At 38.2% G+C, this 23,977-nt stretch overlaps 1 protein-coding gene across 1 annotated transcript in view; it reads right to left on the reverse strand.

Annotated features, from left to right (window-relative positions):
- LRP1B (LDL receptor related protein 1B) overlaps nt 1-23,977 on the reverse strand; it is a 1,293,242-nt gene that overhangs the window by 52,394 nt on the left and 1,216,871 nt on the right. The window contains 1 exon segment of the mRNA XM_043525164.1: nt 8,810-8,974. Coding sequence (XP_043381099.1) covers nt 8,810-8,974 — 165 coding nt within the window.

The following is a 23,977-nucleotide window of genomic DNA, read 5'->3' on the forward strand; positions in this document are numbered from 1 at the left end:
ATTAGACAGGAGATCTCTAAACCAATATATGACAGTTGGAAGAATCATCCTCAACATATTCTAAGGGAGGTGATAATTGTTTGCCCTCAACGATCAGTGTTGGTGAAGCAGAAGGTCTCAATGAGAAATGTAGAGGTGGTGACCCAGAAGGTCTTGGGGCAGATAAATGTACAGTACTGGGAAGTAACAGAGACTGTGGTTCACCTGAAACAAAAAGATCCCTTAAATATCTAAACTCCTACGGTACTGAGGGTACATGAGCTTGAGTTGAGCAAGATCCTGTGGAGACCAATGTTGATACCAAGATAGGGACTGTCTAAAATGTATTGGTGCATCAGACACTGAATGGCTTGAACATGTGCATCCAGACTCGGACTCAGATGGTACTGATACAGGGGTCTGGGACACTGGTATAGATATTGAAGGTACAACATAGTCTGATGATGTGGACTTCTTTGAAGTGGGATGTCTACTAGAATGGACATGGCCACCTGTCGCTAAAGAAGTCTTTGGTACCAAATCCAGTTTGGTAGCAGAGTGGCTTTTAGAGGAAGCCTTAGATAACCTGAAGGTACTGGAACCAATTGGACCTTCAATAGTACTCTCCTTGTGATCTGAGTCTCTGAAACATTTTTTTTGATTGGTGACTCAGATGACTTAGGAGAGTTAACATTCCTGTTAACATTCCTCTTCTTGTCAGCACCCAGAGTCTTAGTGTGAGAGGCTCCACATCAATTGCCTTGACTTGTCAATTCTGCCCCACCCTTTCACACCTTCTAATTTCCCCTCCTCATTGCTTTCCTTTCTCTTATGAATCACTCCTTCTCCCCTGGCCTTTCCCACTACATCAGTTTCATGCTGTCCCTGTTCCACTGAAACTGTTCTCACAATAGGCAGTAAATCACCTCTTTTAAGAGTTTCAAGATATGTCTGCAACTGGGAGGTGTGATTCCCAGCCTGGAGCAGACAGACTCATGCTAGCTCACCTTGAGCAAGCATGCTAAAAAAAAGCAGTGTGGACACTGCTGCAGACTCAGGCTAGCTGGCCAACCCTTGGACCCAGGGGTTCAGACGGGTTTGGACTTGGATGCCTAGCCCTATCTGCCACTAACCCCGTAACATCCAGACTTCTGATTTTCACACACTAATGTGAGTTGGGCTAGCATGAGCCTGTCTTCCTGCACTAGTCCTCGTCTCCATATTAATTATCATTGATCTTTCTGCTACACCATCAACCGCTCACTACTTCTTCATCTGTCTTTCTTCCTTGGGCTTTGTGACTGTGTCCTTACCTGGTTCTCTTCTATCTTGCCGTTTACTCCTTCAGCATACCCTTCAGTAGATCTTCTTTCCTTCTCTTTCCCGCTCTCTTTTTGTGTTCCTCAGTGATCTGGTCTAGGTCCCCAGTTTTCATATTAGCACCTGGGTGATCTCATCCACCCTTCTCATGCCACTTATTACCACTATATTATTCACAACTCTCATATCCACTTCTCTATATGACCTTTCATAGTTTTTCCAATATTTTTTGATGTGTCCTACAACTTAATTAAATTAAATACAATATTAACTGAATCTCTGATTTTTCTCCCTATCTATGCACATTTTTATATCATAACTGTCATTATAGTCTCAGTGCCTCACAGAAAGTTCTTTGATGAAAGAAAAGTGGTCAAATTCTCCTCTCTGGCAGATAGGACTAAGCCTTATTTATATTTTCCTTCTTCCCTCTCCTCTCCTATTACCTCTTCTCCTCCTCTGCATTCTTCCCTTCACTTCTTTCCTATTCCTTTTTCAAAATTCTCTTTTGCTGTTTTAGTGAATGCTAAGTTGAAATGTTTGTACATTGTTCCCATGAGATTAGTGCTCAATCAGCCAATCTCTTCCTATAACTTGTTCTGTAGGAATGAAACCATCAACTTAAAATAGCTCCAACTTGGTTGAATATGCAGTAACCTACTTATTCATCAAAATATGTCTCTTGTTCTCTAAGCACCAAATCAACGATATTGAATTCAGATGCTGACATGCAATTTTTTTTTTTTTTTAGCAAATGACTCAGAGTTGTACTCTTGTATATTTTGTATTTGGATTCTTGCCACTGGGTTAATGGTTTCAGACAGTTTTGAGTTAAACCATTGTCGTCTGGTACCTAAGAATATTAAAAAATAATAATGACAAAATAACATCTAAAAGTTTGAAGCCTATGTTTTCTTGTCAAGCTCTTTCTTCTTTTTAAAAAGTGATGAGGAAAGCGTATTTTGCCTGTTCATGGGAGAATTTTATTCTCTTCTGTGCAACAGTAGGCTTACAAATAGGCCAGTTTTTGACGGTTATATGAAGATTTATTTTACTTTATTCTAAAACCTATTTTTGTCATTTAATTTAATGTGTCAGCTAGAAATGTGAGCAGTTCATTTTTCATTAATATTATCATTTTATTATCAATTATCATCCAAAATAATATTTTTAAAAATAATGCTTAGCTCTTATAAAGCATCTTCCATCTTCAAATTTTAAAATACTTCTCAGATTGTTTTATTAAAACTCATAAAATGGCCGATAATAGTTACCACACCATACTACTGTACACCAAGGAGGTAGTGTGGTCTAGCGGACAGAACAGTGTCCTGCCATGCAGGAAATCTGGGTTCTACTCTCAGCTCAGCCACTAGCGTATGATGTGAGTTGGGGTAAGTCACATCATTTTTCTGTGCCCTATTTGTAAAATAGGGATGATGATAATAGTGGTATCCTTTAAAAAACGCTTTGAGATCTACTGATGAAAAATGCTATATAAGAATGATATATTATTAACAGAGATATCAGATAATAGCATGGAGAACATTTTTACAAGTTTGCCTTATGTACACCCAACCATATCAAGGTAGAAATCATAATCACACAACAGTCTTGCGTCAACTTGTGTTCTAAAGGAAAAAATAAAATACATTGACACTATATCCTTTTTGCTCTTTCTTTCATCTTTACCCTCCTGAGTTTTTCTGTTCCTCAATTAGCATACTCTACAGCACTTGCTGCATGGCAACATTGTCTTCCTCTTCCCCTATCCTTCATATGTTGGCCGCACCTCCCCCACCTCCATCAATGAATTATCCCCTTGCGGAAGTTCCTGTAATTAAATGTCTACATTGTGTTCTCCAAACTTAAGTGCCTGTAAAAGCAACAAGAAGGCAGCAACTTTTGACACACCACATTTTCAGCACATGCTCCAGTTGGACAAGCTCTACACTAGAGAATGCCATCTCTTTAAGTAGGTGAAAGTTAGTGAAAGCTGACTCCTGCTTTCTGTCTCCACCCTGGCCACTAGAGTGTGATGCAAGATTTCTACTAACTGCAATCTTTCTAAATTTATTGGTGTTTAGTCTGTTCTCTGGTATTCGCTATCTCTGCTTCTTTCAAGGTAGGTGGTTCAATTGATTTGGGGGTTCATAAAGTACATATTCCCTATTTTGAAGTGAATTTTGTTTGACCCTGATCTAAATAATATAAATTCTGCCCAGATTCTATGCCTACTAACTGCTTGTAAATATAAACAAATAAAAATGACTTAAAATAAAGAACCAACAATGTATTTATATATTCTTAAAAACTGAAAATTTATATTTTGCTTAATATAGTTGGAAGTTGCTAGTCCTTGAGGTCAGACTACCTTGTAAAAAATTGAAAAATAAATATGAATGACTATTGAGTCTTACAGTATCTTTAACACATGAAAACTGATGGAATGGGGAACAAGCAGAGAAAATATATTCCAGTTATTATACATTTTACAAATGTTTTGTACAGCATTTTAGTAAGCTAATTAGAGTGTACCTTGTTTTGATTTTATAAAAAAACTTTTGAGGGTAGGTAAAGCAGATGTGATGCCAGAGGCACATGTAGTTATCTTGTGGCAGCAGGATACGAACAAACCACTTAAGAATGGGAAGTGTGGGGGACTCAGATAAAATGTTTCTCAGAAAGAATAGTCAGCCATGTAAGTGGATGGGGGAGATCAACATCTATAGTTTGGGTTGTGATCAGATTACACAGAAGATTTTAGATCCTCGTGTAAAGGTTTAGACTGCTATATTGTAACAAATAAACTGTCCTGTTCATCTACAAAAATAAATGTGTCAGTACTTTCCCCCTTTAGTGTCTATGAGATTGTCTTTTCTCAATCTAGCCATCATCTTAAATTCAAAATATGGATTATATATGAGAAGAGTTAAGAATACGGACTCGTCTAAAAGTGGACATTCACCTGTGTTGGCTCAGGATATGTCAACAATTTGAATACTTATCTGAGAAACAGTTTGTATGTTATATTGAATGAAGTCTCTTGGAAGGAAAGCCTGAAGATACTGCTTTGTGTATTAGGTGAAGTAAACAGCTGATAGAACTATTTCATTTAATTACAGAGAGAAATGGTGAGAATTTTTATATGCATTCTGATTTTTTTAAACTAAAAACTCTGTTTCCTGAAATTTCAAATCATCTAGTTGAATGTCTATGTTATCAGAGATTAGATCTTTGTTCACGCTGGCAATAGTAGACTCAGGACCAGGAATTTAAATAGAGCAATACCTCCCTTAGAGACCACCTCTGAAGAGAGACCACCTGTCATAAGACACTACTTGCAGAAGCCATGGAACACCACCGTTTTCTTGTGTGCAAACCTTTGAAAAGAGACCATCTCTTATAACTGCCCACTTTTGCTAACTCCCATGAGTGGCTGCTCTTGGCAGGTTTCACTGTATTCACTGGGTGTATAGGAATATGCACACTGTCTTTCATTTTTCTATCCTATTTGATACCATTCTTACAGAAAAGAGTGCAGTCTAATATAAGGAGTTCAAAGATAGTATGTTAAAGGATAGCTTGTCTGGTATAAAGAACATCTATAGTTTGTGTGTCCACAATAATTCACATTCATGAGATTGAAGACCCATCAGGGGAGGGAGGTTTTCTTGGGGAAATTTTTAGTACACACAGTTAGTAATTTGAAATTTAGGGCTTGATCCTTTGGTAAAACCAAGGTATGCACTCTCTCAATCTTGGGGGAAGACAGGGGCTAGTTTGGCCCATGGGGTAAATTAGAGCAGTCTTGGGACTGTTCTAAACAATGCTGTTTGCAGTGGCTCCTTAAGGACCGTTGTGCTAACTATGGATCAAAAGAGCACCTTGAACTCCAGTTATGCTCCATCTCACCCCCAACATTCCCCAACTGATGCTGGACAGAGATAATGATTTTGAGATAGCTACACTACTTCAATGCTAGTTGGGCATTATCCCATTTTTAATAACCCCCAGCTTCTCTGTTTAAGGAAGGTTCTGGTCTCTTTGTGACAAGTGAGGAGTACAAATGAGTTGTTCAGCGTGGGCCAAAAATCTGGCCTGCATCTTATAAGTCTCCATCAAATAGAAGCTCCATACATTGGTTAAAAAAAGGCAGATTACGCTGCAATTCTGAGTCTATTAAGACTGATATTTAGAAGGCTTTTAAAGAAGCATAAATGCTTCATCAACTCTTCTTTTACCTGTGCCAAGGAATAGCCAATTTGATTTTCTGTTTATTTCAAATTACTCTAATCAAGAATTCTACTTCCTGTAAATATACTAGGAATACAGGTTTATCTAATTTTGTGATCTTCCGAAACCTTGTTAATGTTTTTAATAAGCTCACTTATTGCTCTATTATTTTATTTTGTACTTTTATTCTGTAAGAGAAAAGCAATTGTATTTTTCTTAGACTTTTACTGTTAATGTTAATTATTTTTTGAAAATTCCTGTTAATTTGGTTTGCTGGAAAATATTCATTACTATTATCCAAACTTTTAATTAGATCTCTTAGATGGGTGCTTTTAATTAACTGATGACATTTTCTTTGTTCAATTATTGTAGTTCAATACAACTGTCATAAACTTATAAATTTTAATTAAAGCTGCCCCAACTCTAGTTATATAATGTCCACATAGGAATTTGCCAAAAGGCTTAACTGTAAGTAAACCAACAATGAATAAATCCATGAACTGCCAGTGGGATTTGTTTAACAAATTAACATTTGTGTGCAGATGAGGTTCTACAACATATAATGCTCAACAAAAATTTAACACAATAATGTTTTTAAAAAACGAATAACTCTTTGCAATTGACTTAATCAGTTATCAAATTATTATTAATTATTTGGTGGTAAAAGAGAACAGAATTTATATGCACACATTAGAAAAGCATTTCCTTAACCAGACTCATTTTATTTATAGTATCAGAATATCAAGAAGGAATTTGTATTTATTTATTTAGAATACATTTGGGTTACTATTTGAGCCCAACTCCAATAATGCTGAAACTATTTTGAGACAGAAACAGATTTTTAGGGCCTGATTCTGTGTTATGCTAAGACCTGTTTACACTTGTCTGGAAATGGAAAGGTGTTTTAAAATGCATGCAAGTCACATTTCTGACCACTTTGAAGCCCCTTTACTGAGCAGTGTAATGGTGAATCTATTCAAACCCACTGTATATACTACCTAAGGGGAAACTATTGCACTTAGAAGTATTCACAAATATTTTTTTGGAAATCTTAAAGGACACACATAGTGTAAACTAACACACATTAGAGTACTACAGTATGTCCGTAATCACATCCTCATATATCATAACATGACAATATATCTTAATTATGGGTAAGGGTTATATTACCATGCTGAGCTACTGTTGATAGTCTAACTAGGGAATGTAGTTTGTAAAAGAGGGTGTGTGACAATTAAAGACTCAGCAGGGATGCTGCCTTGTTTTTCAACTGTAGTATGACACACCATTTATTGTAAACTGAATTAGCTGCAAGTGTGTTTGAATTCCCTCTGCCCTTCTCCACCTTGGGAGGGGCAGGGACAGCAGTATATCAGGGTCAGTACAGGAATGGCCAATTTCCATGAGGGGGAAGGGGAAAAAGCTTATGTCTAAACATTCTGGACCTCAGCCCCGCCTTGCATCTCAAATTGTATGTGGGAGTGTGCCCTGGGGAAGAGCTTCTCTGCCTCTTATTGGAAGGTGGGGAGGATTAGGGGAGCTGACTGGGCCTCATTAACTCTCGATTTCAAGCTCTTGAGGGTGGGAGGGAGTATCTAAGCAAACTGCAGAAATGCCTGGTAGAGGAGACTACAGGATTGCTTCTGGCAGCACTGCAGCAGTGTTCCTTTCAGCACTGCAACTACAGCCAAGTCCACCCCCCGGCCTGAGGAGAGGCAGGGCAGAAGCAGTGAACAGAGCAGAGTCTATTTGCTCCCCTATCCCGGTCCCGAGCCGAGAGTTAGAGGCCAGGAAGCAGTGAAGGTAGTAACAGCAGAGGCTACCCTTCAAGCAAAAGATAGGAGATGGGACACAGCAGCTGGAGATGACCTACGCCCCTAAGCAGGACACAGGGGGCCATCAGCAGGCCATCAGATACTACGTTGGGGTAGGTATAGATGTACTCCCCACAAATATATAGGAGGAATTGGCTCATAACTACCACCTTTCCATTGCTAAAATGCTGGGGAACTTCCCTGGCTGGTATTCCTTCTCAGGAGGAGGGCTATTGTGGGTGAAGGAATAAGGTGAATATGGAATCTAGAAGCCTGCCCATAAGCTAGGGTGGCAGATAGCCAAAAAGGGGTGTAAGGGAGTGAGGAAACACCTCCAATAGCAGAGGACAGTGCACCCAAGCCAACAGAGGTTTCATCAGAAAAAGAGGGGCCATGCCCCATACCCAACGGATATCAGGCATCCCATCCACCTCTCTCTACAGGGAAAACCACACGGGACACAGGTGCTTTTTAAAACTGAGATGCCAGGAGACACTTTGCAGGAACAGATTGGTATCCACTGATCAAAGGCTGTTAAAGAAAATATTTGGAAAGATGACCATGCAGATGTATGCACTTGTCTGTCCATGAAAATTGAGTGGCAGATATGGGAGTGGTGAAAAAGAAAGAAGGGGACAATTCCAGCAAGCCCAAGGTGGCTAGGAAACTAGAGAATTTTTAGAAATTAGGTGCAGTAGACAGACAGACAGACACACACACAGTAATAAACATGTTAAATGAATCCAAAATGAAGTGTCACCTTTTTCAAATATTTAGAGGTTATATCATGGACACATGCCATACATGGTGATGAGACATGATTCAGAGATGAGAAGGAGTTTAGACTTATGGCTGCAGAGGAGCCAATTTTGCCCCGGGGTCAGAAGGAGCAAGACTTGTGGCTTGAATGCACAATTCCATACCATCCTGACTAGCATGTTATACAAACAGCAGGTTACCTGTACCAAAGCTGCAGGCTTTGGATATTGTCTCAAATGTCTGTTTCATATTTAATAAAGTGAAGTGTTTTCATTCCTCTTGCCAAGAGAAGCATTGGTGTAAAACAACGTAGAGGTCAGCATGATGATGATCTTTTATGGGGTAGAGGAAAAGCTCCATCTTGTGCAAAGCGGGGTGGTCAAGTGCCCAGCACTCTGATGAGAGCAGCAGGAGAAAGCAGCGATCATGGAAAAAGCCCTACCTCCAATTAAAGAACCCTATTATGGCATTATCCTAACAAGACAGACAGGGTTTATATAATGTAAGGGATTTGTAGTAGGTTTTAAAAACCAAGTTGAGGAGGAGAGGCTTTATGTGTGGATAGAAATTTTGAAATCCATTAAAAGGTTACAACAAATAGTTCAAGGAAAAGGGGGGGGGCGGAAATTGGGTACACGTGTAGAATAAATCAAAACATTTCAGTCAAGATAAAAGTATAGAAGCTGCATGCAAATATTTACCAAGAGCAGAGGCTACACAAGTTCCTCCATTTTGACAGTAGTTGTAACAGTGGTTGGTTTCACATCTTTCTCCAGAATAGTTTGGCCAACAGTGACATCTTAAATCACCCTTCTCATTCATAATGCATCTTCCTCCATTTTCACAAGACAGTCTACATGTATCCTCTGTAGTAAAAATTCATAAAGGTTACTGGGCTTTTCAAAAATTCTATTTCAAATAATCAGAGAAAATGATTACTCATTTGAATACTTCCATTGTAAGGGCTGCAGAATCAGAATTTAGTTTCCATCGGGGGACTTGGGAAAACTATACTCTCCTACGTCACCTGGCTTGCCCTCCTGCACTCTTCCCCTAGCCCTCTTAACTCTTTCCTTTCTATGTTCTCTCTGCCTTTGTCTTTCTATTCAGCTAATAGACTCCTAACTCACCCTCACCCAAAGGATTTAAAAACAAACCAAACCCTCTAGCCAGGGTAGTCAATAGGCAGACTGCGAGCCAAATCTGGACCACCACACATTTTTGAATGAGCCATAAAATCTTTTTATTTACTTATTATTATTATCATCATTATTTTAGTGTTATTTTCTCTGGAGTTTGGACTTTGACTATACCTTTAACAAGACATTTGGACCTTGACAATAAAATAATGGATTACCCCTATCCTAGTCTATCCTTTATGCCTCCCCCAACCCACCCTCCCCCCAACATGCAGAACTAACATGTTTAGAGACAATCACTTTACACTTGCAAACAGCAGTCTCCTCATATATTCATTTCCCCTACTCTTTGTCTTGGCTATTTAAATTGTAATCTTTTTGGTGAAGGGCCTGCCTACTTCTCTGTTTGTACAGTGTGTAGCCCATTCTCACTAGGCCCTAGGCACTATGTAACATAAATAATAATACTCTTGAAGCCCAATTCAGCTCAGGCATAAACCTACTGTCTTCCATTATAGTGGTGCCTACTTTAGTAACAGCATCAGAACATGTCAAGAAATTAATATATTTATGTCTGTTTCAATGCACAAAACATTCAGTGACATCAAGAAGAAATCAATTGTAGAATATCATGTATATGATGCTGAAAAGTTCAAATAATTATAATTGTTAGGTTGCTTAAATATCCAGATAGCTTTCAAATCCAGTTTGGGCTATCTTTCCATTGCTTACAAAATGGATCATGTGAAATTGAACTAATTAAAATGTCTGTCTATTCCTGCATTTCAATCTTGGCCTACAATTGCAGAAGTGTCCATTTTAAGAAAAAGGATGTCACAAATCTCCAGGAAGAATTCAGTATTATGTCCACCAGAAATATAGATGTTTCCCAAGATTAGTGTTTTGGAGCTAAAACAATATATAACAAAGGTTTCTGTTTCTTCTAGATTACTCTAGGATTGGATAATTTGAATGGATTAAGATGGAAATCCTTTAATACATCCTTTCATACAGTTCAAAGTGTATTTCTTTGTTCATACTGAGATGCACATGCATGAAAATGTCCACAAAAATAGTACTAATTTATTGGATCAAATATGGAACTCAGTTAAACTTTTGCAATCTCACTGCTTTGCACATGTATAATAACTAAGGGACAATTGTGTGTTTTGAAAAAATAAGAGGAAAAGGAAACATTTTCCTTTATTTTGGTTATAGCTGATGTCATCAGAAATAGAGCAATTATTAAAATAATACTATGATGCTGGAATTAATAGGTCCCCATAGAAACACACAGAAAAATATAAAAATCCAATATTCCTTATCAATTTATTTTCTTTATAAAATAAGTTCGTTCAAGAATGTTAATATGATTTTATATAATTATTAACCAGCAAAGCTATAACAATTTTGGATTTTACTAATTTAGAAATATTAAAAGTAGGGTTTCAAGATGTAACAGAGTGGCAGAGTTCTACAACCCCATGTAGGAATGTAGGACTTTTTAAACAAGTAGCCTTGATGTTAGAGGCTAGAAACCTAAGTTAAGATGCAAAATTATTCTTCCTGACTCAGATCAGGTGAATCTTATCAACCGTAATCAGGATATAAGAGAGCCTGACAATGTTTCTGGGTTGGTAGGAAATGAAGGCTTGAACAGAAGGATCATGTGGGGGGCAAAAACTTGGAATAGAGAAGTCAGAAGAAAGTTTATGCTAAGGTTTATATTCTGTTATTTAAATTAATGACAAAAGACAAATCACTTGAAGCAGATAAATTAGGAACATAATTAATGTGTTTACTATTTGGAGCACAGAGTAATAATCCACCTGCATATGCAAGGATTCCAAACTCTGGAAGCTTTTTTGGTGAAAAATGCAAATTTGGTGAAGCCGAAACATTTCAAGAATTTATGCAAACTCTTTCAGTTGGAAAAAACTAAAAATAATAAGATATTTCAATTTTTCAATTCAAAGCAACTTTTTATTTTGAAATTTCCTTTAATTTTCTTTTAAAAATTAAACATTAAAAATTCTCAAAAGACAAGTTGCACTTCAGGCTGAACAAGATGTTTCATTTGGTATGAATTTTTTTATTTCACTTTTTTGGAAAAAAAAAAAAAGTGTTTTCAGTGTGACCGAAAACAAGCTTTTTAATTTTATGATACTGCTAGGAAATCAAAAACTCCATTATTTGCACATTATTCTGTGAACTACTTATATAGGTATAAATATACATTACTGTGTCTCTTCTCTCTTCCACTCTTCTTTCTCTTTTAAAGAAAAAAAACCCTATGTGTACTACTCCCTAAAAAGAACAGAAATCAAAGACTTAATTGTTTGCAAAAATGTGGGTGGGTCAGATTGAAATAAGACATTGAAATAAGGAAATTATGAAGTCATTCACTTTCTATTATTTATCGTGATCTCTCTCTCTCTCTCTCTCAGTCTGCTACATCATGGGGAAGTATCAAGCCCTGAGATCCTAAAAGAAAGAATGATGGAACATAGGGAAAGGTCATCTCAAGGGGAGCAAAAGAAGGATTCTCTCTCTTTTGGCTTCAATATAACACATAATGAAGGGCTAATGGGTTTTAATCAGCCATGCACATAAAATCCTGCTTGTTTTCTCCTTAGAAAAATCAAAAAGTCATTTATGGTCTTTTTACTTGATATGATTCTCTATCAGTGTAGCCATCAGGAAAAAAAGACAACAGAGTATGTTTGTCATTGAGGTCTTTGGCCCAGACTACTTCTGAAAAATACAAGAAATCCCCCTGCCCCCCAGTAAAATTTATCCTCCTTCAATTCCCAATCAAAATAATTCCTCGGATCGGGGGAAATTAATACAGATCCATTTCCAGAGGGGTAACAGAGGAACAAAGAGTTATGTGATTCCTAAAAATTACATTGAAAGTTTATGGCAAAACAAGGAGATGCAAGACCCATAACTTTCTCACTACACAACAGTACCAGACGTGTAAGGTGCTCTGTATTTAAGATAACTGAGATATCAAGGTAGGAGAGGGGAAGTTTTTAAGCACCCAATGATAGAGGAGCAGAAGTCCAATTGATTTTCAATAAACCTATTCATTTTTGAATAAAAGCACTGAAAGCTACAAAAGAAAAAAGCTCTGTAAGTGCAAAGCATTATTAATAGTCACATTTTTTCCAAATGAAGTAAAGCACAGACAGATTTAATGACTTGGATGGAAGGCATTGTTGACAAATGGGTAGGGACTATGAAGTCAAGAGTCTTGAGTTCTAAGCTTGGTTCTGACACAGTCATCTATAATTATTCTGTAATACCTATTAATGTTGAAAGTAAAAGCTGGGATGCAAACAGATGCCTAGCTAATTTAGCTATGTAGTGAGTGTACGTATTATGTCAGTTGCACATTGAGGACCCAATCCAGCAAAGCATTTAAATTCAAGCTTAACTTTAGTATGTGAATAGTCACATGCTTAAATTCTTTGCTGGATCAGGAATACAGATCTGCTCACGAGCCATTATTAGTTTGGTCAACGCCACTTATTCTTTGAACTTAATAATTTAGTGACCCGTCCAACCCAATTATTTAAAATGTAACAAACTCAATCTTTATTAAACCTAAACACACATACAAAAAGGACGTGTATCTCTGAAACACAACAACAAAATTAACATTGCTAAGGACAAACTATGTATGTAACATCATTTACAAAACTCCACCTCTTAACAGAAATGTAATAAAAACATGCTGTCTTCATAATAAACTAACAAATTATTTTTATCAAATGTAGAGACATGCATATTTATCATAACACACAATATGAAATAACAACAACTTTAACTGTGTAAAATACAGTAGGATACTTCCACTGAGTGCAATTTTGAATATTTCCCTTGGGGAGGCTAGTTATGAGGAAGCAGTTTTGAATGATAGAAAATAAGGATCTATAAGTGAGATGGTTCAAAAGAAGCAGAAAAAAAGGGTTGAATGACCAAATGTATTACCTTCTACTGAGATAAAATGATTTTGTAAAGTGGATTAGGTAACCTGGCTATCTGTAGAAACCAGGAGATGTGTGCTTCAAGATCTCATCCTAAAGGATCTGTAGAACAGCTTAAACTCCTGGATCCTGGATAGTGATTTGTCATCGTCATCTTCTTTGCTGTCTTCTTTTTTCTTTTTGCAGATGACGTATAGATTTTCAGAGTACTGGAACATCAGTAAATGAAGAGAATCTCAGTGATTTAATGTGAATAATCTGATTCAGTGAACATACTTCTTTCAAGAGTGAGGTTGAGGCTGCGTGGTGCAGGGGTCCCTGGTGCTGAGGCCTGCACAGCTTAACCACTGTCAAGGAGGAACCAAGGTCATCTCTAATTCGGACAGAGAATCAAGGCCTCCTCAGCCACTCAAGTTATGAAGAGTATGCTTGATTTATACTATTTTTATTTGATGCTGATATTAAGAGTTGAAGTAACTCCATATTAGGCCCAGGGATGAGATAGGTTGCCCACTCCCAGGACTCTGATGTATTTTTCCTTTGAGAAGCATAGAGTGTTTTGACTTGTTGGCAGATAGATTGTGATGCTTCAAAGGTATCTTCTTTTTATAAGAAGACTTGAAAGTTCAGCAAGAGCTCTGTGTGATTTTCTGTTTCCATGCTGAACCACTCTGCCTTCTGTTTGTATGATATGCACAAATGATATTCAGATAGGTGATTTTCTGTGAAGATTATGACTTTCATTGTCTCATTGTCCATTGAAAAAGCTCTTCTTTCCTTGAAGCCTGCTGATGCAAATCTATATGGTTTTGTTCTTCATTGTTACATAGGTTACTACCATCTGGCACAGATCAAATTTTGTTCAGGGCTTCTTTGAAGGATGCTGAATATGTTTCAGAGTCCCAATTTAAAGTGCCCTTGACTTTCTTGTTTCTTGAACCTTTTATGGGAAAAAAGTTCTATTCAAAGAATTAATCATCTATTTAATTAAGGAATGGAAGAAAAAGGTTCTAGACCCTATAATTTTACAGTATTTCAGTATGGCAATTTATTTTGTTGTTATTGCATGGATTTTCTAAGTTAGATCTTATTATTTTTTTCAAAGAAAGAATAGACAGTTTCCTCTGACTTTAATTTGGAAGAAAAGTATTTACTTGGATACTTTTTCTTCTGTTCTTCCTTTTGATTTCGCTGCACGCTTCTTGTGTTATGAACCTTGTGACATGTTTTCTCAGAAAGCTCAAGGCACAAAATCGCTTGTGCTGATCTTTGCCAGTTTTCTCTGACTGAGAGTAAAGAGTCGACCTTTCCCCATAGATGAAACATTTGAGGAGGCAGTAGTACAAAACGTTTTGGACTTTTTAGACATTTTCAGCTTTTTGGGTGTTTGGGACTACAGTCCTCTAATGGAAGGGAGAAATGTTCTTCTTTGCTACGTGCTTTCAACTCTTAGGAAACATGGCTCTGTGCTCATCCCCTGGGCTGGAAGACACCAAACAGGTGGATAGGCCTCCGTAGTAACAGCTTAATGAACTACATTATGGGGAGAAGGAGGAGGAAGGATTCCCACATCTTTCTCCAAGGAGGAGAGAACTCATTTCAGGAAATGGAAGGAAATTTTAGTCTCTTGCTTACTCTTGAGAAAAATGTGCAGTTTGTCACTCAGCTGGGAAAGTGGCAAAGTAGATTAAAGGGTTTTATAGCCTTATGGCAGTGGTTCCCAAACTTGTTCCGCCGCTTGTGCAGGGCAGGTCCCTGGCGGGCTGGGCCGGTTTGTTTACCTGCCGTGTCTGCAGGTTCGGCTGATTGCGGCTACCAGTGGCCGCGGTTCGCTGCTCCAGGCCAATGGGAGCTGCTGGAAGTGGTGCGGTCCGAGGGACGTACTGGCTGCCGCTTCCAGCCGCTCCCATTGGCCTGGAGCAGCGAACCGAGGCCACTAAGAGCCGCGATCGGCCGAACCTGCGGATGTGGCAGGTAAACAAACCGGCCCGGCCCGCCAGGGGCTTTCCCTGAACAAGTGGCGGAACAAGTTTGGGGACCACTGCCTTATGCCAAAGCACTGTGATCTTTTCTATTCTGCTGAAGAGCCCTTTCTGCGCTGGGGAGTACTCTCTAGGGCTGCATTTGTCTGGAATCTAGTCCTGATATCTGACACAGCCTATCTGCAAGCTGCAAACACAACTTTCCCTTTGAAGACTGTTGAATCCACTTCACAAATAGAACGTTTTTGATTTTAAAATATTCCTGTTAGCCTGCTCTGCCATCTTAAAGAGAGAGGGGGAAGTTATGAGCAAGCATTTCTGTGTGATCTCAGAGAAAATCAGAATTGTATTTTACAGCCCAAAGTGAAAGAGAAGGCCAGAAAAGGTGGCAAACTGAGGCAAAAACCAACCAAACAAAAAACGGTTGACAGTGCTTGAACTTATATTACCAGTTCCAGTGGTATATTCTCCTTTTAAAATATAGGTAGCATGCCTCAAACCAGTAGAATCTTTCAAAACAGAAACAGCTTTATAAGTATGCTCACTGTGCTGTTTGCAACATGAAAAGCTGAAAATATGAAAGAAAACACAAACGTGGCACAGATTGAACATTTCAATCTGAATCTTTGCAGTTTTTACTGAAACTTTTCAAGCAGCCAAGAAAGCACATTCTGTATTTTAAATGTAACTGGTAAATGTTCAAATTAGGAATATGGAATTCATGTAAAGTTTCCATTACTAGTGTTTGTTCAGATGGAAGCCCTACATACAACTTTCTTCCAGTGCAAATCTATGTATTGACATTTAAACTTTCATCTTTTTGGCACATTTTTAGTTTCATTGTGCTATACAATGAATAAACATAATTAATGCAAATCCAGCACTCTCTTTTGGAAACTGAAGCAATGTTCAATCCATCTGAAAACGATAGCTTACCTTTGAAACAGAAAAACAGGTCTGCTTTTGTCAATACATAAATTAGAAACAAAGTTGTACTCTTATCAATTGTAATTAACTACTTGAGAGATCAGCTGAACCCTTCTCCAAGAGTAAGAAAGAAAAGCTGTTGCCAGCGGGGGAGTGAGGTGGGAGGAAGTTTTGTTTCATGGTCTCTGTGTGTATATAATGTCTTCTGCAGTTTCCACGATATGCTATGCATCCGATGAAGTGAGCTGTAGCTCACGAAAGCTCATGCTCAAATAAACTGGTTAGTCTCTAAGGTGCCACAAGTACTCCTTTTCTTTTTACGAATACAGACTAACACGGCTGTTACTCTGAAACCTGGATATGAAATGTTTTTGATTTTGTTACTAAAACATTAGATACATTCAGAATACTAATCAATTGTAACAGATATCAGCAAAAAAAGACAGAGGATTGTAAAGAGCTGTAAAGGTCCCAAATATATACTTTTCAATTATAGGATAATTAATTAACAATAAGGAGAAATGTGCAATATGCATTCAGTTTGTACACAAATCTATTGAGAAGTCAATGTTCAGAATTCATTGTACAGTGTTTATAAAGAAAAAACAGATCAATGGATCCATGCTATTATGACATCTCAATGCTAATAACTGCTATGTAGAATTCTATGAAAACAAAACAAAACAAAACCCAGTGAGGCAGAGCTTGAGTAATGACATCTATTTTGACGATTTCTCGGATGAAATGAATGAAAACAAAGCGAAAACACCAGTTGCACAAAGCCACAATCTCTAGGGCAAAGCAGTAGGGTACTTCACATTAGCCATACGAAAGCTTGTACAAATGAGGTCTGAGCAGCTAAAATGAGGGAGTGTCATTTGTTTAGAATAACCATACAAACTCAGCCAGGAACTTCTCAAAGTGTGTTTAGCCAGAAGGAGGTCTTGAAACATTAATTCCCCAGAAACAAATATAATAGTTCACACTGCTTTAGGTGCACTGATGGCTGTAGATAACCAGCCCATTTTCACTATGGAGAACTTGTGGTTTTGGTAGTCCATTAAATTACTGAAACATCATTAGCTCCTTTCCCACATGTTCATATTACACCTGATGATAATCATCCAAGTGCTGTACAATAAACCAATGGTCACACTGGATAGTAGTATCATTGGAATTACGGTATAGTTAAACATCACAGTGCAATCACTGCTTTTTGATATATGTATGCTTTTTGATACTTTTAATTACTATGAATTCAGATAACTGGAAAGTTCACTATATCACTGAAAATAATTACCATACCAATATAATGTAGTTAGTATACATAGCTTCTAATAGTGTATATATTAAGACCACCACCAAAGAGGTAATAATAAGTAATTCAGTCATGTGGTTAACTATTCAGTTGTATGAATTAATGGTTCCTGATCCACCAAAGAACTCAGGCACCTAAAAATCTAAGTTTCAGATATAGGTGCCTAAGACCCAGTTTTAGGCTCCACTGCAATCCACAGAAATCCTGTTGAACTCCGTAGGTGCCTAACGTCACTCGGCGCCCACATGTTCAGCGTAAAAGTTCCCTCAGCACCTATGTTTCCACCTATGCACACTGCTGCCTCATTCCGAGGTGTCTGGATACCTATTTCCCACCTAAGTCCCAGAGCAATTTATGAACCTGGAGAAGACAGGTGTTCGTCCGTGTAAACCAAGTGTGGGGCCCTATTTGGTAGGTTTGTGCAGAAGCCACCTATTGGATCAGATCCCATTCAAGCTCTGCTTGTGGTGCTGCCTCCCACATTATAACATTTAGCGCAGTGGTTTGGGATGTGGGAGACTCAGATTCAATTCTCACCTCTGCCTGATAGAAAGAAGGGATTTGAACAGGTGGCCTACCTTTCAGGGGAATGTTCTAACCAATGACCTATGGATAGTCTCATGTAGGGGTCCCTCAGGCTCTCCTGTTGAAGGTGTTCACATTAGAGAAATAGTGATTGGAGCAGGGGGACTGGACGTTGAGTCTCCCACCTCCCAGATGGGTGCCTTAATCACTGGGCTACTAAATCATTATCACGTGCTCTCTCTGCCCAGTGATTGGTCCCCTGTGAACAAATACTAAATATTTATTGAGCCAGAGAAAGAGAATGACTGTTGTTCCTTTTAGCTGGAGACAGTTTTAGAAAGAAAAAAAACAACAACCCTTGTTTGACAGTCTCTTAAGTGGTATCAAAGATGGTGATAATCATTCTATTGCAGGGGGAAAGAATTTTGTTGAGATGGCCTGGAGCTGGTATTGTTGCTCTTGCTGTTAAAACTTCAATCCCGTTTCACCTCAGGGGGTATTTGGGATTCATCTGGACTCAGCAGAGATGGCAATATTATCTGGGTCCTTCTCTCTGGCCTGGTGAGGACATCTCTCAGGATTAGGACAACAAAGACCCAGAGTCCCAAGAGACAGGGAGAATGGTAGCCATGATAGTGAAGCTCACTCCAATAGCCAATTTTTCTCCCCCAAACCTCTTTCTTTAAGGATCCCCAAAGGGAATGGTGGATGGAATAGCCCATCCTCTCATTATTTTGTCCACTAATTAGGCCTACTTTCCAACACACCACTTTTGGTTCACTGATTTCTGTTCCATGCTTTTCTTGTTCACCAAGCGTGATCTTAACACATTCCTTGAGTTATATAATAGGTCTTTTTGTTTGGATTAATTTAGTCTGTCTGTCTCCCTTCCATATCCTTTCCCTCCAACATTTATTATTATAGGTTATTGTGACATCTTATGAACTTTGCATACTTATTAGAGTTGAGCTCACAATGAGGACAAATTTGTAGGGCAAATTATCACAATAGGCACCTAAAGCCTCCTGACCCCAAGAAAGGGGTTCCTGTTCATGGATTACTAAGCAGAGATAGGTGCTTATCTCCAAGAGATAGTCAGGGCTTAGGACAAACCCCCCTTTTTGGCATCTTCTGTTGACTAGCTTAGGCTTTTGTGGATTGCATTTCTTAGTTGCCTATGTCTCATTTCATTGTATAAGGCACCTAAGCACCTAACTCAGTCTCTGTGGATTGCAGTGTTTGTTCCTGTGATTTTCTAGGTGGCTAACGGTAAGCACAGTACTGTTTAGCATTGGAAAGCGTAAGTCCCTTAGTGGAATGTGTAATATAACTATAGTGTAGTTACAGTCACTGTATTATTAAGGTTGACCAACAACAGAAAAACAAATAGCAACAAAATGAAGACAGCCTATTTTTATATATATAAAATGTTGCACAGCAAGTGAGGATTCTGACTAAAAGCTGTTAGATTCTGTTCTTTTAGGGCCTGATTCAAAGCCCTTTTAAATTAACAGGAGTCTTTCTATTAACTTCAGATCAGGACATTACAGAAGAAATACAGACAAAAACATAATTATATAATCCTTTCTTCTAACACAGGATCAATGTGCTGTACTTGGAGGATTTTGGCAGCAAAGCCAGAAAGGAAATGCTGTTTCAGGGATATTGACTTCTATTACATCCCACCAAAATGAGGGTAATATAATAAAAGCTTTTAATAATGAGAATGTGTGCTGTTTGGAATGCTTCATATGTACTCTGTAGTTCCTCATCAAAATCCACTATGGAAACTGACTACAGAGTCCCAGAAGTTGGTTGGCCATTTCAAGCACTCTTCCTTTGTCTCCATCCTGCACATTATTCAAAAGGAAATGAACTTGCCTTCTTCACAACTCATGCAAAAATCTGTGTACAGTTAGAATTCCAATTTCACCAAACTAAGACCTGTGCTGTAAATGCACTCTTCAGCCATGAAAACACAGATTTTAAAATCTACTTCAGAGTATTTTAGCGATGTCAAAATAGATCATAGATATACATGCAGTAATCCTTAGTTAAGTTCTGTGTATTTCAGATGCAATTTAAGCTGCCACCTTAAATGGGCAAATGAAAACACTCAAAAGAATAATAATCCAGAACTAATGAATCTAAATTGAAATCAGAATACAAAGAAACAGTTACTCAGCAATTTATAAAGAAATTATAGATAGTGCAAGTGTGGGAAGCCATTTGAAGTAACGGATCCCTCAAAAGTCTTCAGTTACTGAAAATTCAGTGAACAGGGCACTTCTCCATATATATCTACATCCATTATGCTGTGGTCAGCCCAAATAGATTTGTGGAAATGCAACTCTAGCAGACTTCAAATCTTTGTCTTGTGACAACATCTTTCCTAGTAGCTCAGTTGTTCACTAAAGTATATTCTCTCAGTTGTTCAGTAAATTTGGGTTAATTACTGAAATTACAGATGCACGTTACTCCCAGACACCAAAGAAAGAATAGCATTCCTTTAATGTAATTTGTCAATACTTAAATTTCAATATTAAATATAATATTAAGGCCTTCTATGTTTATCTTTTAGAAATATTGTAATAAATAATGTAATGAATCAGCTGAGCACTACTGAATCTGCCCAGCATGATTCTGTTGCTGCTTTTCTGGCTCCTGACTTAAGAGTGAGAGGTAGTCAGAAGTGGAACATATTGTGTCAGTTGGGCAAACAGTATGATGCCTGGAGGAGCAATGAAGGTAGCAATTCTTAGTGGTTGTTCAGGGATATTGCTCTGGGGTATCCAAAGTTGTTTATGTGAGGTTTGGTCCATTTTGGTTTAACAGTAACTGGACTCATGTATATAGTGTAGGTAAGAAAGCATACAGAGTATAAACAAACATTTTACAATGTGTTTGGTTATGACGTCAGTTCCCATCCAACAACACAAAATGACCTGTTGTAAGGCCACAAACTTGACCACTGCTTAGCCCAGGGGCAACAGTATTTAAGTACATATTTTCTACACCAACCATATAGCATAATGTAGTAAATGTAAGAGATAATACTCATGTAGCTGCATGGCTTTGACCTATTTTACATACCTTGTACTCTATCTAAACAAAGAGATGAATTAGTTAGATGTATACTGTGGCCCAGGGATCGGCAACCTTTGGCACGCGGCCCATCAGGGAAATCTGCTGGCGGGCCGGAACGGTTTGTTTACCACCAGCGTCCGCAGGTTTGGCTGATCACAGCTCCCACTGGCTGCGGTTCACCGTTCCAAGCCAATGGGGGTTGCGGGAAGCGGTGCAGGCCGAGGAATGTGCTGGCTGCTGCTTCCCACAGCCCCCATTGGCCTGGAACAGTGAACCACGGCCAGTGGGAGCTGCGATCGGCCAAACCTGTGGACACTGGAGGTAAACAAACCGTTCCGGCCCGCCAGTGGATTACCCTGACGGGCTGTGTGCCAAAGGTTGCCGATCCCTGCAGTAACCTGTGCGCTGTTGTTTTACCCTTACTGCTAGTAAGTGTAGTTTTCTTGAACAGGAACTAAAACACAGCTAAATTGGATAGTTTTACTGGTTTCACTTCATAAACACTTCTAAATCGCTATATTAGTTTGACTTTTCGATACTTGGTAGAATAAATTTGGAATTATGTGACTTAATATCAAAATTTCTATTTGGGTGATTTGGTAACTGGTGAACTCCCCAAAATTCTCGATCCTTTATATTAACAGACCGAGAATTATAAATATTTAAAGTTCTGCTACGAGCACATTTTGATTTCTCATGTTCACAGGAAATCCTAATCTGTGATTGATGAATCTCAAAAGATTAAAAGATTCTGATCATTTTGTTAAGGACTCAAAAGTTTGAAAGCTTTCAACCTTCTGAATTCCTTGCATGTGCTAATATGGGGCTGAATTCTCAGGAAAACAAGTTTCTTGTGCCATTTTTGATACTTGCTTCTTCAGGCCTAAAATACCATGACAATAACTTTTATTTTAATATTTTAGTGCTCTCTTCTGTACAGCGAGAGTACTGTTCATCTTGTCTGTGAAACAGTTATCAAAATGGTATTACTCAAACAATGTAATTCTTCAGAAGAATACAATTTGTATCCTAAATTTTTAAATAGGAAATTCTGGCTAGGCAGGAGAGAATATAAATACACTCGGCTACTTTTTCTCTGCATTCATGGGTAGATAATGTTTTAAAAATAACTCATATTCAATGGATAAACACTAATTTTACAAGTGACATACTTTCTTTTCCTAGAATCTAAAAGAATACAGGAATTACCATATCAGCAAGTCCATTTTCTTGTGATCTAGATGAAATTATTATGAGGTTGATGCACAACTGGCTGAAACACTGTACTCAGAGATTAGCTATCAATGGATCACTGTCAGACTGGGAGGACACAGCTTGTGGGACCCCATAGGGGCCAGTCTTGCATCTGGTAATATTCAATATTTTTCTAAAAGACTTGAAAAATGGAGCAGAGAGTACGCTTATAATATTTGCAGATGACACCAAACTGAGAGGACTGCAAAAAACTGGAGGAGAGGATTAGAATGCAAAACAGCCTTCACAAACTGGGGAGTTGATCTGAAATCCACAAGGTGAAATTCAATACAGATAAATGCAAAGTACTTCATTTTGGAAGGAAAAATCAAATGCACAACTACCAAGTGGGGAATAACTGTCTAGGTGGTAGCACTGCTGAAAAGGATCTGGGAATTATAGTGGATCACAAATTGAATGAGTCATCAGTGTGATGCAGTTGTGAAAAAGGCTGATATTCTCAGGTATATTAGCAGAAATGTCATATGTAAGAGAGGGGAGGTAATTATCCCACTGTACTCAGCATTGGTGAGGTCTCATCCAATTTTGGGCATCATTCTTTAGGAAAGATGTGGACAAACTGGAGAGAGTCCACAGGAGAGCAACAAAAATGAGAAAGGTTTAGAAAACCTGACCTATGAGGAAAAGTTATTAAAAAAATGGGCATGTTTATGCAACCCATACACCTTCTGGATGTGGTGTCCTGTCCCATCTAGTGGCACTGAGACCACTTGAAGAGAGAGACAGAAAATGAGTCTGCTCTACAGCTTTAGCGAACAGCCAGGTGGCTTTTAACTCATGTGGTAGAGGCTCATGCACTAAGCTCCAGAGGTCCCAGGTTCGTTCCTGCCTGCCGACGACTGGGTTCTGTTGGCGTTACGTTTAGTCTTCAGAAAAGAACACTGAGGGGGGAACTTGATAACAGTCTTCTAATATGTTATGTTCTGTTACAAAGAGGACAATGATCAATTGTTCTTCATGTCCACTAAAGATATGGCAGGAAGTATTTGGCTTAATCTGCCACATGGGAGATTTAGGTTAGCTATTAGGAAGAAACTTTCTAACTATAAGGCTAGTCAAGATCTGGAACAGGCTTCCAAGGGAGGTTGTGGAATCCTCATCGCTGGAGGTTTTAAAGAACTGATTAGATGAACATTTGTCAGGGATAGTCTAGGTTTACTTGGTCCTGCCTCAGAGCAGAGGGCTGGACTTGCTGACATCTCACATTCCCATCCAGCCCTACATATCTATGATTCTCTAACAGTGTTTTCAGTTTTATTTGCTATGTCTTTCTTTATATATGCTATTGCTTTTTTACCACTGCTGGATTCTGAGCAGAGGTGTTCTTTGAGCTAGCCACACTAATGGTCTTTTAGGCCTTTTTTGTGAGTGATTAACAGTTAACTGAGAACCCAGCAATGCTTTTGAGTAGTTCAAATTATTCTTTATAATTTGTATTACCTTTCATTTGTCAACAATTAATATAATCTCCCATTTTACTGTTCACCCATCTAGGTTTGGTAAATCTTTTGTTTGAGCAACGTAAATATTTTTGTGTCATCTCCAAATTTTGCTACTCCACTATTCACTTTCTGTTCCACATCATTAGTAAATATATTGTAAAACATCACAGTGTTTTGGAACA

This window comes from Chelonia mydas, chromosome 11 (assembly GCF_015237465.2).
Source record: "Chelonia mydas isolate rCheMyd1 chromosome 11, rCheMyd1.pri.v2, whole genome shotgun sequence".
Taxonomy (NCBI): domain Eukaryota; kingdom Metazoa; phylum Chordata; order Testudines; family Cheloniidae; genus Chelonia; species Chelonia mydas.